General features: G+C 48.0%; 2 protein-coding genes across 2 annotated transcripts in view; both read right to left on the bottom strand.

Annotated features, from left to right (window-relative positions):
- Window positions 1–17,758, bottom strand: part of ATXN1 (ataxin 1) — a 458,573-nt gene that overhangs the window by 23,936 nt on the left and 416,879 nt on the right. The window contains exon 7 of the mRNA NM_001436892.1: window positions 3,474–5,505. Coding sequence (NP_001423821.1) covers window positions 3,474–5,345 — 1,872 coding nt within the window. The 5' untranslated portion in view covers window positions 5,346–5,505. The remainder of the gene's footprint in view (window positions 1–3,473; window positions 5,506–17,758) is intronic.
- Window positions 5,340–17,758, bottom strand: part of LOC135970357 (uncharacterized) — a 429,298-nt gene continuing 416,879 nt past the window's right edge. The window contains exon 6 of the mRNA XM_065543049.1: window positions 5,340–5,505. Coding sequence (XP_065399121.1) covers window positions 5,377–5,505 — 129 coding nt within the window. The 3' untranslated portion in view covers window positions 5,340–5,376. The remainder of the gene's footprint in view (window positions 5,506–17,758) is intronic.

Below are 17,758 nucleotides of genomic sequence, written 5' to 3'. Positions count from 1 at the left end.
TGCTCGTCTGCACCCTGGCTGTCAGGAGAGGGACTTAGTGATCTCACTATGGGAAAAACCATGAGAACAGGGCTCTGACTTCATGGAGAAGCCAATTTCTCTTTCATTCAATCAATACTTTTGCAAAGTTTGGAGTAGGGAAAAACACACCTAGATTCTTCCCCCCCATGAACAGAAGAGGGCTGTAAGGGGCTGGGCGTGGTGGCTCGTGCCTGTAATCCCAGCACTGTAGGATGCCGAGGCGGGTGGATCACCTGAGGTCAGGAGTTCGAGACCAGCCTGACCAACATGGTGAAACCCTGTCTCTACTAAAAATACAAAAATTAGCAGGGGATGGTGGTGTGCGCCTGTAATCCCAACACTGTAGGATGCCGAGGCGGGTGGATCACCTGAGGTCAGGAGTTCGAGACCAGCCTGACCAACATGGTGAAACCCTGTCTCTACTAAAAATACAAAAATTAGCAAGGGGTGGTGGTCTGCGCCTGTAATCCCAGTTACTTGGGAGGCTGAGGTAAAAGAATCACTTGAACTCAAGAGGCAGAGGTTGCAGTGAGCCAAGATCACCTCATTGCACTCCAGCCTGGGTGACAGAGTAAGACTCTGTCTCCAAAAAACAAAAAATAAATAAATAAAAATAAAAATAGAAAAATAAAATAAAAATTAAAAAAAATAAATAAATAATGAAAAAATAGAAGAGCCTGGGCTCTGTGGAGGCTGCCAGGCCTGCGAGGTGTGGCCCACAGCTGAAGTGTCTGCCTTCGTTCTCAAGCTGAAGGAGATGCTGGCCGGCAAGGAACCAGTCGTGTTTCTAAACAAAACCTCTTTTCACACTTGCCTCTGTTCACAAAAATGTTTTAAGGATTCTAAGTACCCTGAAAAGCAATGACTTTTCGCTCATGTTTATTTTCCGCGTTTCACCTTGGGTCTGTGAAGAGTCAACTTTGCTCACAGCAGTGCATTTTCTTTCTCCTAGTACCCACCCCTCATTCATGCAGGAAGTGAACAGCCACTACAGAGGGCTGGTGAGCTCTATTATTATGTCATTTATTTAAAAATCCTGATTTTTTTTTTTTTAAATCAAATCTTTGGGGAAATCTTTCTTGGGCCCTTCCAAAGACTGTAAACCCACAGTGACATCTCATAATACAAAGAAAAGTATTCAGGGCTAAAAGCTCTCGTCAATGCGGGGCCCTGACTTTGTGCAAGCCCCCACATCCTGTCATTCAGGAGCAGTTCTGGAAAACTGATTTGGTCCTTTGCTCACTTGGGCTTTTAAAAAATGCTCAAAAAAGCCAGACATGGGGACTCGTGTCTGTAATCTCAGGGCTTTGGGAGGCCGAGGTGGAAGGATTGCTTGGAGCCCAGGAGTTTGAGACCAGCCTGGACAACACAGCAAGACCCCATCTCTACTAAAATGTTTTTTACTTTTTAAATTAGCTGGCCATGGTGGTATGCACCTGTGGTCCCAGCTACTAGGGAGGTTGGGGTGGGAGGATTGTTGGAGTCTAGGAGGTCAAGGTCACAGGGAGCTATGATTGCACCACTGCATTCCAGCCTAGGAGACAGAGAAACACTGTCTCAAAAATGAAAAAAAAAAAAAAAAAAAGCCCAAAATAATTCAAACCATTAATTACTTTATCTTTTTTTCTTGTTTTATTTTATCTGAATGTCCCAAATAGCAGCTATTGCATGACTATTTTCAACTCAAGCTGGAAGGAGGCTCTGTCCCATTTGAGTGTTTTCAAATCCTAGATGGAAACACTTGTAGAAAGTGAGCTCGATAGCCAGGAAAGCTCTCAGCTGCAGGCTGAACCTGCTGGACTCCCAGCAACTTGGGCAGTGAAAGAAACGGGCTGTGGAATAAATGCATGTAATCGATCTAAGAACCTGGAAAAGGGTGGATTGAAGGAGCCTGTGGAAACTAAGACAGCTAACCATACTTCAAGTGACTCATCTTGGCTACAGATGACTTTACCCCAAGCCCAGCAGGTCACCTGGGACAGCCCTGACTTCTCAGATTGTATTAACCATGCTTTTACTTTCTGATGCTTTGATATTTTAGGGTCTTGCGGATCCCAGAGGTATAGTCTCTCCCAGGATTAGCTAATTCCTAGAAGCCTGATTTTCATATGCAAACCAACCAGTCCAGAGCCCACTCCCCAACAGACTCCTATATTGGTCCATCACACTTGGGGCTAACATTTTTTTTTTATTTTGTCTGAGACAGAGTCTTGCTCTTTGGCCAAGCTGGAGTGCAGTGGCCTGATCTCGGCTCACTGCAATCTCCGCCTCCCGGGTTCAAGCAATTCTCCTGCCTCAGCCTCTGGAGTAGCTGGGACTACAGGCGCCCACCACCACGCCCAGCTAATTTTTGTATTTTTAGTAGAGACGGAGTTTTACCATGTTGGCCAGGCTGGTCTCGAACTCCTGACCTCTGGTGATCCACCCGCCTCAGGCTCCCAAAGTGCTGGGATTACAGGTGTGACCCACTGTGCCTGGACCTTCCACCTGTATCGATCACCCCAGCACCAGCCGCCAGACAACAAGGGACAGCCCCTATGCCCCAGAGCACACTGGAATTATCCACTCTAGCCAATCCTAAACCTGTTTATCCTGCCTCATGAAAACCACAATAAAGGCTGTTGTCTGCCATATTTTCCCTCACTCTCTCTGCCTCCTGACCCACCTGGTGCTTCCCCAGGTGCCCCCCACTTTATGGTGCTCTACACTTCTTGGTGTAGAGTGCCCCTTCCTCTCGGGATCAGAGAGTATAACAAATTATCTCATTAAAGAGAGTTGTCTCCTGATCTATCTGTCGGCCTTATCATACCTAAATAATAGTAAGACATTATATATATGTTAGAGACGGGGTCTTGCTATGTTGCCCAGGCTTGAGTGCAGTGATAGTCACAGGTTCAGCCATAGCTCACTACAGCCTCGAACTCCTGGGCTCAAGTGATCCTCCTGCCTCAGCCTCTGGAGTAGCCGGGACCAAAGGCATATACCACTGCACCCAGCATCCATTTTAAAACATGGATGTTGCAATGGGATGTGATTGCTTCAGCACCTAATCCACTCACTCCAGCGGCATCCTCTGTCTTTTCCTGGTAGGAAAAAGTGCAGAATGACCGCTGGAAGGACCTGAAGTCCAGCAGCCTTTCCTAATCGGGGTTCCTCATCCTGACCACAGAATTCAAGAAACAACTAGAGTGGTGAGTTTCTGAATTGTATCAAGGACTCCATAACTAGCCCCACTTTCCATGCATGGAGATCAATTCATTACACACAGCAGAGGTCATGGGGAAGTGGGGCTTATTTTTTCTAGAGAACGCAGTTGGGAAAGGCCGAGTCTAAGGTCTAGGTGTACCTGAGAACCCTTAATCCTGCCTCATAGAAGCAATTCGTCTTGCCAGGAGATGACGATGGCGTTGCGGTGTGGTGTCCCATCCCTGTGCCACCCGGGCCAACATTACCTGGGCTCGGTGCTCCCCGACGGCGAACTGTATCACGGCCACACCCGGGCTATGGCTGTCTTCGATCCTCTCCACGGTGCTAGAGTCGATCTTCAGGTCGTTGCTTATCTCTGCGCTCTGGATGAAATCTTCTGTTTTTAAGTCTTCCACCTTCTTTAGCTCCCCGTTGGCCAACTGGATGATGGAGCCTTTCATGAAGTAGGGAGGCAGAGTAGGGGGAGCCGCCGCCGGGGAGGCCACGGACTGCACCACGGGCAGGTGGATCTGGGCCTGCACCATGGCTGGGTAGGCGGACTGGGTGACCAGGGCCTCGGGGTTGAAGTTCTCGCTCTTGGGAAGGGCGGTGGTGACGAACGTGTGAGGCACTGCAGCAAACTGGGGGGATGACGTGACTATGGCCGGGGCTGCCCCCGACGCTTCCATGTCAGTGCTGCCCACCGGGATGAGCAGGGGCTGTGTGCCGGGTATCACCAGGTGCTGGGGCAGGCTGCCGGCGTAGGTGATTGCTTGCTGCTGGCCGCTCAGGTAGCCGATGACAGGGGGTTGAGTCCCTGCGTAGAAGGCCGTGGCTGGCAGTCCCACCGGGAGTGGCTCTGAAGCACTGTGTGTGGTCTGAATGACCGTGTGGGGTGAGAGCGCATAGGACCGGTGGCCAGGCTTCCCTAAATGCAGGCCGCTTTTGTCGTTGAGGGTGGAGGGGGAGGCCTCGCGATGAGTGGCCTGTTGCACCTCCAGGTCGGCCGCGGGCGTGTTGCTGTTGGGCAGGACCATCACAGAGGCCCGGACCCCTGAAGGATCACGACTGCTGTAGTCTGAGGGGCTCGGGTGAACCACCACGTGCCTGGACTCGTACGGGTGAGGAACCGACTTGCCACCTGCCTTGCCCAAGCCCAGGTCGGCCGAGGACGGGGCCCCGTACCGCCGGCTCTTCTCCATCTCACCGTTCAGGACCTCCTTGGCCTGGATGGCCTGCTGCAGCCGGCTGCTCTCAGCTTTCTTGGTGGCCTCCCGAGGGACAAAGTGGCTGCCGGAGTCGGCGTATTGCATGACGACCTGGGAGGGGGGCCCCAGGGTGAGCGTGTGTGGGATCATCGTCTGATGGGGGTGGAGGTGGACGGGGATGGCCGGAGGAGAGGCGGTGCGGCCGGTGCTCTGCGGAGAACTGGAAATGTGGACGTACTGGTTCTGCTGGGCGGGTGGGGGGGACCCCGGGGTGATAAGCCCTGGAGCCCTGCTGAGGTGGTGCTGCTGCTGCTGCTGCTGCTGCTGCTGCTGCTGCTGCTGCTCAGCCTTGTGTCCCGGCGTCTGGCTCAGACTGCCCATGTTGGCCAGCAGAGTGGAATAGGCCTCCAGCTGGGAGCGCTGGGATGGAGTGGTGGCCCCGGCGGCCGAGGCCACCGCACTAGTGACGGGGTTGGCGGCTGGGGGGATCAGCTGTGACGGGATGAAGCTGGCGTAGGTCCCACTGTATTGGGAGGACCCAATGAACTGGAAGGTGTGAGGCAGGTGAGCGTACTGCACGGGGGACACCGGGGTCCCCGGCTGCGGCGTGGCGTACGCGGCGGGCAGCGTGGTGGCCACGGGGACAGACCTGGGAGCGCTGGGCGGGGAGTAGTCCAGCCCTGTGGACAGTGCTTTGTGTAAACCTATTCCCTGTTGTAAACCAAGCTCCACCGAGGTCCCTGCTGGCCCATGCCTCCCGCCCCCGTGGCCCCGGCCACCAGGGTTGCCCGGGAGCCATGCTGTGCCCTCCACCCGGTGGTTGTCGCTGGGCAGGGCAGGGGCCTTCTCCTCGGAGGACCGGCTGGTGGCGGGGATCTCGCGCTTCTTGGGAGGCAGGCATTCGTTGCTCCGCTCTTGGTTGGATTTCATTTTTCGCCGTCCCCCCTCCACGGTGACTGTTTCACTGTCTGGCTGGCTCTGATTTTAGTCTGATAAACGGAAAGTCACATTTGATTTCTGTAGGGGATCCAGGCTCTTCATGAGGAATCATCTCCCCGTGGGTACAATCCGCCAACAGCAGCTCTGGATGCTGGGAAAGGGAAGAGGGCAGTGACAAAGGGAAAAGGAAAGGGAGGAGAAAGGGAAGGAGGGAAAGGACATCAGAACATGAGCACCGGGGAAAGAACATCTTTGGCAAGATTAAGACTAGGCCCTGGACTCAGTGTGAACTCCCCAAACCCAATCCTACCCCAAGCACTGAAGCAGATAAAACACTACCCAGCACTTTGAGAGGCCGAGGCAGGCAGATCACGAGGTCAGGAGATTGAGACCATCCTGGCAAACATGGTGAAACCCCGTCTCTACTAAAAATACAAAAAAAATTTTAGCCAGGTGTAATAGTAGCCTGTAGTCCCAGCTACTTGAGAGGCTGAGGCAGGAGAATCGCTTGAACCCAGGAGGGGGAGGTTGCAGTGAGCCGAGATTGCACCATTGTACTCCACCCTGGGCAAAAAGAGTGAGACTCTGTCTCTAAAACCAAACCCAAACCAAAACAAATCAAAACAAAACAAAACAAAACAAAAAAACACTAGCCATGGCAGCTGCACATCGCAAAGGAAGATTATGAAGACACTGGGCAAGTGAACATTCTAACACACACATTTTTTAATGGAGTTAACAACTCCCCTAAGATGTTCTCAATATCCTCTCTCCTTTGTTTTTTTTCTCCTTTTCTTTTCAGAGGGTAGATGATGCAGTTCTTAAATTTCCTTTTCAGAAATGTTGGTTCCATTTCTCACCTCTCCTTCGCCTGGCTGGAAAATAAAATGAAGCCTTTGGAAAGCATGACACCAGCTGGACCCTGCCCTCAGAGCCAGGCATTGAGAAAAAGCAGGTTAGCACTGAAAGTCCAGAACAGTCCTTGCACTTGATTTCTGAATCCTCATCTGCCAGAGCCACTACTCTCCAAGATTCCCCTTAGCTCTGGGTCCATACTGGACCTACGATTTCCTCTCCCCGATACACACACACACACACACACACACACACACACACACACACACACACGCCAACTCAGCAGGGGCCGCCAGAAAGAATCCTGTTCTCTGCAAGTTTCAAAAGTATTCCCAGTACAGTCACTAATATGATAACAGAGTGAGACTGTTAAAAACTGAATTTGACTATGGTTAAAAAACACAAATACCATACAAAAATAGGGCTAGTGCACTGAAAGTTTTCTTAATGGGTTACATGCTTGGTTTGTCCGTCTCGCTCTTCCTTTCCAAGTTGACTTTGAAGTTCTCCTTCACACTGTCCCCTTTCTCCTTGGAAAGGAACAACTCACCATTAACACTAGAAACAACAGCTCTTTCAGATAGATCAGATCAGTGTGTTCAAACCTGGACATACAAACGGTGACCCTGAAGCCAGTTCTTATGGACAAGTATCTCAGTCTCTTACTAACCACTGAAGTCTGAGTTACCGCTGCTGTGTGGGCAAACCAATGCCCAACAGACAAGAGGCCGAACATCAGTGGAACTGCCATGAAGCAGGCTAGCAAGCAGCAGATGTAATTGCTTCTACAGGTAGCAGCTGTAGGTATGCACAGCACCACGTGCTGTGATCCTGAGAGCCTGTGGGATTGGGCTTTGGGAACTCCACACCCTTGGGTTTTGGTATCTCACATCCAGACTGTCTTTTCAATGATCTGATTTTCCTTATTTCTTTATTTCTTTGGAGAGATGGGGTTTTGCTGTATTAACCAGGCTAGTCTTGAACTCCTGGCCTCAAGAAATCCTCCTTCCTTGGCCTCCCAAAGTGCTAGGATTCCAGGCGTGAGCCACTGTGTCTAGCCAATAATCTGATTTTAAAACAAACACAATAAAGTAGCAGCCTTCAGCATTCAATCCTTGTCCATGCTGAAGCAACAGTGAAATCCCTATTGAAACACAACCCCCTTTCTCTCCTCTGCCCTCCTAATTTGTAATTTTTTTTGGAGGGGGCAGTGATTTTGTTCTTTTTTCTTTCTTTCTTTCTTTTTTTTGACAAGGTCTTGCTCTGTTGCTCAGGCTGGAATGCAGTGGCGTGATCTCGGCTCGCTGCAACCTGTGCCTCCTGGGCTCAAGTGATCCTCCCACCTCAGCCTCCCAAGTAGCTGGGACTACAGGTGCATGCCACCACACCCGGCTAATTTTTGTACTTTTTGTAGAGGTGGGGTTTTCCCATGTTGGCCAGGCTGGTCTTGAATAGGTCTCAAGTGATCCACCCACCTCAGCCTCCCAGTGCTGGGATTACAGGCGTGAGCCACTGTGCCTGGCTTGGAAGGGGCAATGATTTAATGGCCCTTGTTGGTTTTGCTCCAGCATCATCAATGAACATCACAGTGAAATGACAAATGACACAACAGAAAGTTCTCAATCCTTAATGTTTTGTGAGCAGATATCTAGGAAGGCAGAGGTTTAGAAATTTGGTGTCTCAATATCAAAGGACATTTCAGTAAGAATAGAATTTCTCATACGACAAGAGAGGAGCTTAAAGACTGGGATGGAAATGAAAAATAAGGTTAAAAAAACCTAAAACACTTATGCTGAAGAAATGAAGTGTTGAAGGAGTAATGTCACTTAGGTGGTTTTTTTTTTTTTTTTTTTTTTTTTTTTTTTTTTTTTTTGAGATGGAGTGGAGTCTCACTCTGTCACCCAGGCTTGAGTGCAGTGGCGTGATCTCAGCTCACTGAAACCTCCGCCTCCTGGATTCAAGTGATTCTCCTGCCTCAGCCTCCTGAATAGCTGGGATTATAGGCACCTGCCACCATGCCTGGCTGATTTTTGTATTTTTAGTAGAAATGGAGTTTCACCATGTTGGCCAGGCTGGTCTCGAACTCCTGAACTCAAATGATTCACCAGCCTCAACCTCCCAAAGTGCTGGGATTACAGGCGTGAGCCACTGCGCCCCGCCAACCTAGGGTTTTTGTAAGGCTCAAGTAACTGTGTTCTGTACAGCCTTCCCTTGTAAAAAGCACAGCACATGATTTACACTCAATACTTGCAAATCAATTACAATGACAGAATAAAATTAAACTACAAAAGCATCAAAAAAGTTGCCCCTTTTGACTGTCTGATAAGAACTAATAATGAACTTTTATTTTTAAATTTCAAGAATCACTCTTAAGAAAGGGAATGCCAAAACGCTCCCACATTTCCATACCAACCAGAAAGGAGAACTCATGCGTGAGACCTACTCAGAGAGAACCGGTCCAGGCGCCCCCTGCTGGCCCTCCTGTAGCACTGATCCAATAAAACCCCACAGGGTTTCGGGAGGGATATTCATGCAAGAGTGATATGTCAGAATGCAAAATGAGAACATTTGCATATAGTAGGCCCAGCCAGTAAGGGAATAGGTTAATTAGCCCAAGGCAGCACTAGAGAAGAAAAAGCAGCGGCATAAAAGTCCTTTCAAAGCCAAGTAAAATGTCAAACACATTCAGGAAGGGTCTATTAGCAATGCAAATGTAACATTGCCTGTACAATTGAATGCACAATACACAAAACTAGAAAACTCCTCTGAAGGTGCTTCTTGGGGAAGCCAGCTTTCGTAAATTTGAAAGAGAATGCTGACTTGGTTCTCAGTAGTGCTCAGGTTTAATTATACTGTTTATTTGAGAGACGTCGGTTTAGTAGGCCCTGAAAACTCACTGGGCTGGTCTTCTGCTAAATGATTGCTAAGATATATCGGCCTTAACACACAAATCCAAATTTATTCTTCTGAAAAGTTATCCATTGATAAACAGCATCTTTTCCAGAGACTGTCAATGAGAAATCAAGGACACAATGATTAAGACAGAAGCTGCAGCGACCGGGGGCCAATCTGTTAAAAATTTCCGCCCATCCTCCTCCTACATTTAGGACTATTTAGCAGTGCAGCACGGAGCAGACCGGGCTGTCTTAACGCTGAGGTACGTGTCCCTTCTCTGGGCCCCCCGTAAGCTTTCAGTACTGATAAGGGGAAACCCTAGGGTAGAGATCGAGTCTTGCTGTATTTTCGATGAACCACCAGAGGGCGCCCCAGGATGGCACCACATTCCTGGTCTCTTGGGTGATTATGGGACGAAAGAACAGAGAAGTAACTTATGAAGGTGGAAAAGTAGATCTGGGAAATAAAGAAGAGGGAAAAAGAAAAGAAGAAAAAAGAAAAATGGAAAGTGGGATTTCTGTTCTTAGAGTCTCCAGTTGCAGACAACTGGCCTGTGTGTCCTGAATCGCCCTCCCGGGGCCCCCGAGGAGTTTATCTCTGGAAGCACCTGCCACAACAAAAAGATTTCTTCCAAACATGGGGCCATGCACAATTATATCAATGCCAAGTTACCAGAGAGCCACATACGCAGATCGCACTGTTTAAACATTACTATTGGAAAAGGGAAATTGGAGGGGGAGTTAACAGATGAATCAAGACAAATGTATTTAGAGTTTGCTACCTATGGTTTGCCTGATAATCACCGTTCTGAATACATTAATCTTAAGCCACTTTGGAGCTACGCTATCTCTCTATCATAATTTCTAATTTTAGCCTAGTGGTATAAGGCCTTGCTAGTCGAAGTGTGGTCCTCTGATCCGTGACATCAGCATCCTCTGCAAGTTCGCTGGAAATGTAGAATCTCAGGCCCCACCCAGACCTGCATTTTAACAAGATATCCAGATGATTCATATGCACAGTAAGGTTTGAGAAATCCTAGTATCTATCAGATTACATTTTCTACTGCTAAACTCTTAAGTAAATTAAATATATCTAGCCTCTTTCTAATGGAGCAGGCACCAGGAAACCAAACTAGGTGTTGTACGTAAACACAGAGTTGATGAGGCTTCGGAGATAAACAGCTAATATTTAGGTGATGCTCCCCTGGTTCCTCTGGGGTCATCTAAACCCAATACAGCTGTAAATGACAAATGCCACTTTTCTTCTGGTTCTTTAAACAACTGCAGAGAAATATACTTTAAAAAGTCTATTACCATAAATTTTATACACAACTCAATCATTCCCAGGAAGAAAAATGAAATTTAACAAAGGAAGCTCCACACTTATATCTTTGCTATAATTTAGTTTCAAGAAATTTTTTGCTATTACCATGGATTCAGACTGCTTGAGAAGTGATAGGAAAACGAGACGCTTCTGTGCTAGGGATGCGGGGAATATATGCTCACTGACTGCAAGTCCAGTAAATAGCAGCTAACTGCTCGGAATGGAAGATGCTCTTAGAATTTGATATATAAAGTCCTAAAAATACATCTCAAACCTAGGGCAAGAAAATGGGTTGCTTTGCCTACACCCCCAATCCTGTGTTTCTCAGTTTGAATGAACCCATGGCTGCCTGGCCTGCATGTCTATGGACAAACAGGGCACAGTTTCAGCTTTAAAGAAGAGGAAGAGCAGGCTGATGAGCTTGGGCCAGGACTGGAAAAACTATGTATGCAAACACTGAAGAGGGCAGAATACCTGGGTGTGAAGGCAGAGGTGACCTGGGCACAGCGAAGATTCTCAAAGTGCTGACTCACCAATCTCCTTCCAGCTTTATTACATCACTAAACTGGAAGGCCTGTGTGGTGCACTGGCAGAAGGCACTTCATTTTGGCCAAGCATTAAAAACAGGTCCAAATCCGACATGCTTGGAGTATTCAGAATGGAGAAAGGTGGGTTGGATGATAGCTATAATTAGATGCCTTTATGGTTGACTGAACAGGCATACCCCCAAAGTGGATCACACATTCATTCATCAAACACTCATTCCATTTCTAGTATGTACGATGGGGACCTCAATTGTTCAATGTCAGCGTGAAGCAAATGGTATGCCAGAACTATTTTTTAGTTCTGTTCTATTCAACACTAATAAAGTGTTTTGGTTGTCATATTTGGAAGTAACAGAAGGCTGGAAGGGATAAACGTTGTGATTAAGATTCAAATATATTTTAAGAAGCTGGAAGTGATGGTACAGAACCAGGAAAATTAAGATCAATGAGAACAAATGTAAATGCCTGCCCTTGGTTTCAACAGCTCAATTAGCCTAGTAGCAGGGTTGAAGAGATCTGGCTTAATAATGGTTTCAATGACAGAGCCCAGGAAGTTTTTGTCTGACTATACACTCAATATGAACAACTGTTTGGTAGGGTTCTTAAAAAGTTGTAGTAATTATAAGCTTCATTTAAAAATGTTCAGGCTGGGTGCAGTGGCTCACACCTGTAATCCCAACACTTTGGGAGCCCAGGGAGCTTGAGGCCAGCCTGGACAACATATCGAGACCCTGTCTCTAAAAAAAATAATAAAAAAATTAGCTAGGCGTGGTGGTTCACATCTGTGGTCCTAGCTACTTAGGAGGCTAAGGCAGGAGGATCTCTTGAGCCCAGGAGGTTGAGGCTGCAGTGAGCCATGATTGCTCCACTGCACCCCAGTCTGGGTGACAAAGCAAAAACCTGTCTAAGAAAAGAGAAAGAAAACAATGTTCAGAATAAAGGAATAAATACTGCAATAACAGATGGCACGGGTAAAGCCACAGTTGAAATCCTGCTGCAAAGGCATGTGGGAAAGATGGGGCATGTCTGTGGGGAGGGATCAGTTGCGCAAGGGTCTGGAGGCAAGCAGGTGAGTAACAGCTGAGACAACTGGGAATGAGTGCCCCGAGGAAGGACAGAAAAAGCTGCAGCATTAGGAAGCAATGAGAATTGTTAAACATGGACTGGGCTGCCTCATGAGTCAGGGATCTCTGGGTCACCCCAAGGGTCAGGATAGAAACTCAGGGATATGGGGTAGGGGTCCCTGCCCTGGTTGGGTGTTGGAGCTACTTACTCTACATTTTTTGCCATTAGGCACATTCTGAGACTGTGATTCCACTCTGTGTCAAGGTGGCTGGCTTGTCATCCCGGCCTACTATCACAGTTTCTTCTTGCTGTGTCCTCAGTGGAAACTGACTATTGACCTTCTCTTCCATGTCTATCTAGCGTGGAGTTTCACGGGGCAGGCTCTTGGTCCAAAATGAGGAGGCTGCTGAAGGGGACTGAAAGCCCTGTCTAGGGACATCCAGGCCAGAAACCACCAGAGAGGCGAGCTGGGACCTGGCACAACTTTGCAGAAGATGTTGTCTGAGAGCCTCACCCCAACGCGCTCGAGTTTCCCTTCTTGGTTCTGCACCCCTGGAAGATGGGATCTTGCTCTTCACAGAAGTGTGATGAGTGAGAAGAGAAAAAGCAAGAAATGAAAGCTCATAATCCAAGCTAGAAGAAGTGCACACGAGGGCCTAAGGACATAAAACATAGATAAATGTATATATGTTAATTTTTATCATGAATAAGCAAGGACAGTGGGTTGAATGGTAGATCCCTAAAAGTTATACCCTCTGAGAACCTGGGAATGGCTTTATTTGGAAAAAGGGTCTTTGCAGATATAATTATGGATTTGGAAATGAGATCATGCTGGATGGTCCAGGTGGGCCCTCAATTCAGTCAAACGTCCTTATAAGAGAAAGACAGAGAAAGGTGTGAGATGTACAGAGGGGAAGGCCATGTGGAGGCAGAGGCAGAGAGCCTGGAATGACGCAGTCCCGAGTCAAGGATCATCCGAAGCTACTAGAAGCTGGAAGAAGCAAGGAAAGATTCTCCCCCAGAGCCTTTGAAGAGAGCACGGCCCCACCAGCATGTTAATTTTAGACTTCAAGCCTCCAGGAGTATGACAGAATACTTTTCTGCTGTTTTAAGCCACCATGTGTTTTGGTAATTTATTATGGCAGTCCTGAGAAACTAATCCAACTATCTTCCATTTATTGATCATTTATTATTATACATGCCAAGAACCTTACTTCAGTATCTCATTTACTCTTCACAACAAATTCGTGAGGTTTGTATTATCATCTCCATTTTCCAGATGAGGACACTGAGGCCTTCCCAAGGCCACATAGTCAGAGGTAGAACCGGCACCGGAAATCACTTTCTCGGTCTGCCCAACCGTGATGCGGCTGACACTCACATCCTGGCTATGGCGATGGCAGCCTCATAGCAAATACGCCTATTTGTTTTTCATGTAGAAAAGGGACAGAATGCACAGGAATAAGTAGGGGAAAAGATGTCTAGGGGGCTTCTGCACCATGTTGACACTAATCGAGGACTGCAGCTGGTGAGACGTTCAGTAAGGAAGAGACTGATCGGTGACCAAGGAAGAGCGGTCAGGATGTCTGTACTTGCCAAGCAAACAAGCAGGGGACCTCAGGCCCAGCAGCCAAGTTCAAGACCACCCACCCAATTGTGATCCAGGCTATAGGAGCGGTGAGACTGCAGAAGGAGCCTCTGGCACAGGTCAGACGTGAGGAACTGAGAGCACTAACATGCTTTTGAAACAAGCTCTCTCCCTCTAGTGTCACAAGAAGCAAGTTCAAGCCTGCAACCCGGCGCAGGCTCCCCTGAGTCCGTGGCAGCCAGCAGCACATACCACATTTTCCTTTTCTTTGAGGCAAGACCTTCCTGGGGGTGGTGGGTTGGGGGGAAATCTGCCACTACCACTGCCAGCTGGGATTACAGTGGGTCAAGGAAAGGCAGGAGAAAAGCAGCCCCACTACTTGTATTATCAGCACCACAAATAGTCGTGTTTTTGGGCTCCGGGCATCTATAGATTTTTTTGGCAATGGATACGACGATACTTGAAGCAATGATTAAAAAATCTAAATCCACCAAAAATAAGAGTCTTATTTGGGTGCTTGCTGGCTTGGGTAGCTCTGCGTCCAGTGTGGAGTTGTTCTTCGATTAAGTGCCCTGAAGGGGAGGCTGGAAAGAATTCCTCAAGACACACAGCTGCACTGGCTGCCATTCTGCTGACCTTGTCTTCTTGGCACGTGGTTAATTTGCTGTCTCCCTTATCCCTAAGTGGGGCTGAGTGATTTGCTACTACCTGTCTACATAATGGAGGGCCAGGCTTCATCAATTCTTAGATTCCTGGCTTCTGCCATTGCTATTCCTAGCGAGCAGGTGAGAGTTCTGGGGGTGCAGTTCATGAGCTCTGCCACCCCTGGAAACATCAGGACGTCGGCCATGTGGCTGGGGTCCCCCTGGTGGCTCATGGCACAGGTCTGTGAGTGCTGGAGGATCGGCCTGGATGAGGAAGGAGGAGGGGCGGGGCCACAGCTGGGCTGGGCCATCCCTAGAAGCCGGCTCACATGGAAAACGCGCTGCAGTGGCTGTGTAGCCAGTGTCTCTGGCGGCCTGCCCGAGCCGGAATTCCTGGAAAGGCTCAAGATGGAAAAATAACCATCTGGATCCAAGCTGGTCCCAAATGAATTGTCTGACAGAGGTTGAGTTGGAGTTTTTAAGAAAAGCTGGAAATGCCTTTCTGTCAAGACCTTTCCTGATTCAATACATAAGCAAATACGTTTTTGCTTTAAAGCATAGTGCAGGCCAGGTTAGCTACCCGGCGGCACCCACGTTTCTGTTTATCCACCACTCTGGTTGAAGGTGGGGACAGTTACACAGGCGCTTTCCACACTGCCTGGAGTTAGCGGTTCTCATCCCAGTCCAGACTAACGTGTTTCAAAGCGAGAGGAAGTGGGCCCTCTTCATTCTCTTATTTCGGAGACTGATGCAAGAAGCTGAAAAGTATTGGCCAAGGTAACACAGTTAGAACTGGGGTCAGGAGGATGAGAACCTGTCACTTTGACTCTCACTTGAATGTTTCTTACAACCACTGTGATAGATCTCACTATACAATGCATGAAGCATTCACATACACTGTCCTATTTAGAATATCAAGATACATATTAATATTATTATTACTAACAATGATGATAATAGATCAATAATATTACTACTACTGCTATTACTACTAAGGACACACAGAATTGTAGTTACAGAAGGCTACGGTGTAGGTAGAGCACAGGTTCAAACCTTGGCTTTACCTCAAACCGCCTGTTATCCATTTTTAAAAATACAATTTTGGCTGGGCGCGGTGGCTCACGCCTGTAATCCCAGCACTTCGGGAGGCTGAGGCGGGCGGATCGTGAGGTCAGGAGATTGAGACCATCCTGGATAACACGGTGAAACCTTGTCTCTACTAAAAATACAAAAAATGAGCCGGGCGTGGTGGCGGGCATCTGTAGTCCCAGCTATGAGGGAGGCTAAGGCAGGAGAATCGCTTGAACCCAGGAGGCAGAAGTTGCAGTGAGCCGAGATCGCACCACTGCACTCTAGCCTGGGCGACAGAGCGAGACTCCATCTCAAAATAATAATAATAAAATTTTAATTTTACTTACAATTATACATGTGCCCCAGTTTAACGAGGCAAAAATTTCATTTCAACAATGTGTAAAGTTGTAATCTCTGCCTGTAAAATGGGGAAAAATTAATGCGCACAGTGCCTAGTATAACACATACTCAGTACATGGTTGCCATCGTAGTTATAATTCAATAAACATTTCTTCATGAATTCTCAGTGATCACCCACACTTATCTGTTGCTCATCTCTCCTGGCCATGATGTAATCAACACAACACCTTCAAACAATCAATTCTTTCAAACATCTGTTTTCTCCTCACACCTGTGATAGAAAAAGAGGAAGTGATGGGTGTTTGAGAGTTCATTTTTTTCTTTATTTGATAGACGGGATAATATTTATAAGTGCCCAGTGTGCAGGCCCTTATGCACACCAACAAGAAGGAAGGCAATTCAACACAAGCAGAATCAACAGAAAGCTCAGACGTTAACCTCAAGGGTGGCATTTCCAGGGAAGGGTTAAGAGCAATGCCTCCGTGTTTCACTCTGCCTGCTTTTCCACAATACTTTTTGGATGAGTAATTCCCAAGACGCATGGTGGGGAAATGCAGAATCCTCCTTCCACATCCCGCAGGGAAGGCTGCCAGCTGTCTACCCGCACACACACTCACGAGCTTCACCACACAACACGATGCAAAGTGCCAGCAACTGCTCCAGGAGGCCTAGGCTGGATCCTGCCAGTCATCAGGGGGCTGGGTTTCCAGCACATTAGACAGCCCCAGTCTACAACAGAGAACATAAAACTCTCCATCAAGTCAGGAAAAAGGTCTCATGGGAACTGAGGTACTCTGGGAGGGTCTTAAACGATTCATTGTCCTTGGTGTGTCCGAATGAACGGAAAGCCAACGCCTCCAGATGATTCACAAACTAACCAGCTGTTCCTCCAGGTGTCACACACTGGCTTCCCTTCTATGGTGGTTTCAGTCACTGAGACACTGCACAATTCAATGCTCTCGACTGCAAAGACCCCAAGACCTCCTGAGACCCAGGCACCCCAAGGCACAGCAGGCAGGACAAGTCACCATGCTTACTTGCTGACTTTGTGCAGGCTACACCAATGCCTTACATATAAGTGACAACTAGCATATGATCACCCCATTTCAAAGACAAGGACACTGAAGCTCAGAGTGTAAGTCACTTGCCTAAGATTACATGGCTGAAAAAGGGCAGAAAGAACACACAAAAAGTCCCAACATGAAAACTTGGGTTCTAGTTCTTGGGTTGTGTAGCGGGTTCACTAGTGTGTAGTGAATACTTTTTTTTTTTTTTAGATGGAGTCTCACTGTGTCACCAGGCTGGAGTGCAGTGGCACGATCTTGGCTCACTGCAACCTCTGCCTCCCGGGTTGAAGCGATTCTCCTGCCTCAGCCTCCCGAGTAGCTGGGATTACAGGCACACACCACCACGCCCAGCTGATTTTTGTATTTTTAGTGAGACCGGGTTTCACCATGTTGGCCAGGATGGTCTCGATCTCTTGACCTCATGATCTGCCCGCCTCAGCCTCCCAAAGTGCTGGGATTACAGGCATAAGCTACTGTGCCCAGCCGTGGAGAATTTAACCTCATCCAAACTGAGGTCTGGCCTTTGCCCCCACCTGTAGGGAGGTGCTCTCTAGGCTTCTGGAATATCCTGCCTCAAAGGAGTATGTTTATCTGCCTGGGGAGATTGGCCACTGGATAGAGTAACAATGTGATTTATGATGGGGGCTTTGGGCCATGAGGTATACGTTCCAACCTCAGAGGAATGAATAATGTAAGATACTTGCCTGACCTCCAGGAGGGCCTAGGGATTAGAGGTCAGTCATGAGGACAGTAGCAATTGAGCTCCAATAAAAACTCTAGACGCTGAGGCTCAGGTGAGCTTCCTTGGTTGCCGATTCTCCAGGGGTACTGTCACACATCATGGCTGGGAGGAGGTAATGCTGTTCATGACTTCATGGGGAGAGGGCAACAGAAGCCCCATGTCTGGACCCCTCCAGACCTCCCCTATATGCCTCTTACCCTGGCTAAGTTTAACATGTATCCTTTCCCTGTAATAACTATAAACATGAGT

The sequence above is a fragment of the Macaca fascicularis genome, chromosome 4, assembly GCF_037993035.2.
Source record: "Macaca fascicularis isolate 582-1 chromosome 4, T2T-MFA8v1.1".
Classification (NCBI taxonomy): Eukaryota; Metazoa; Chordata; class Mammalia; order Primates; family Cercopithecidae; genus Macaca; species Macaca fascicularis.
This window is presented reverse-complemented; position numbering and strand designations above follow the sequence as displayed.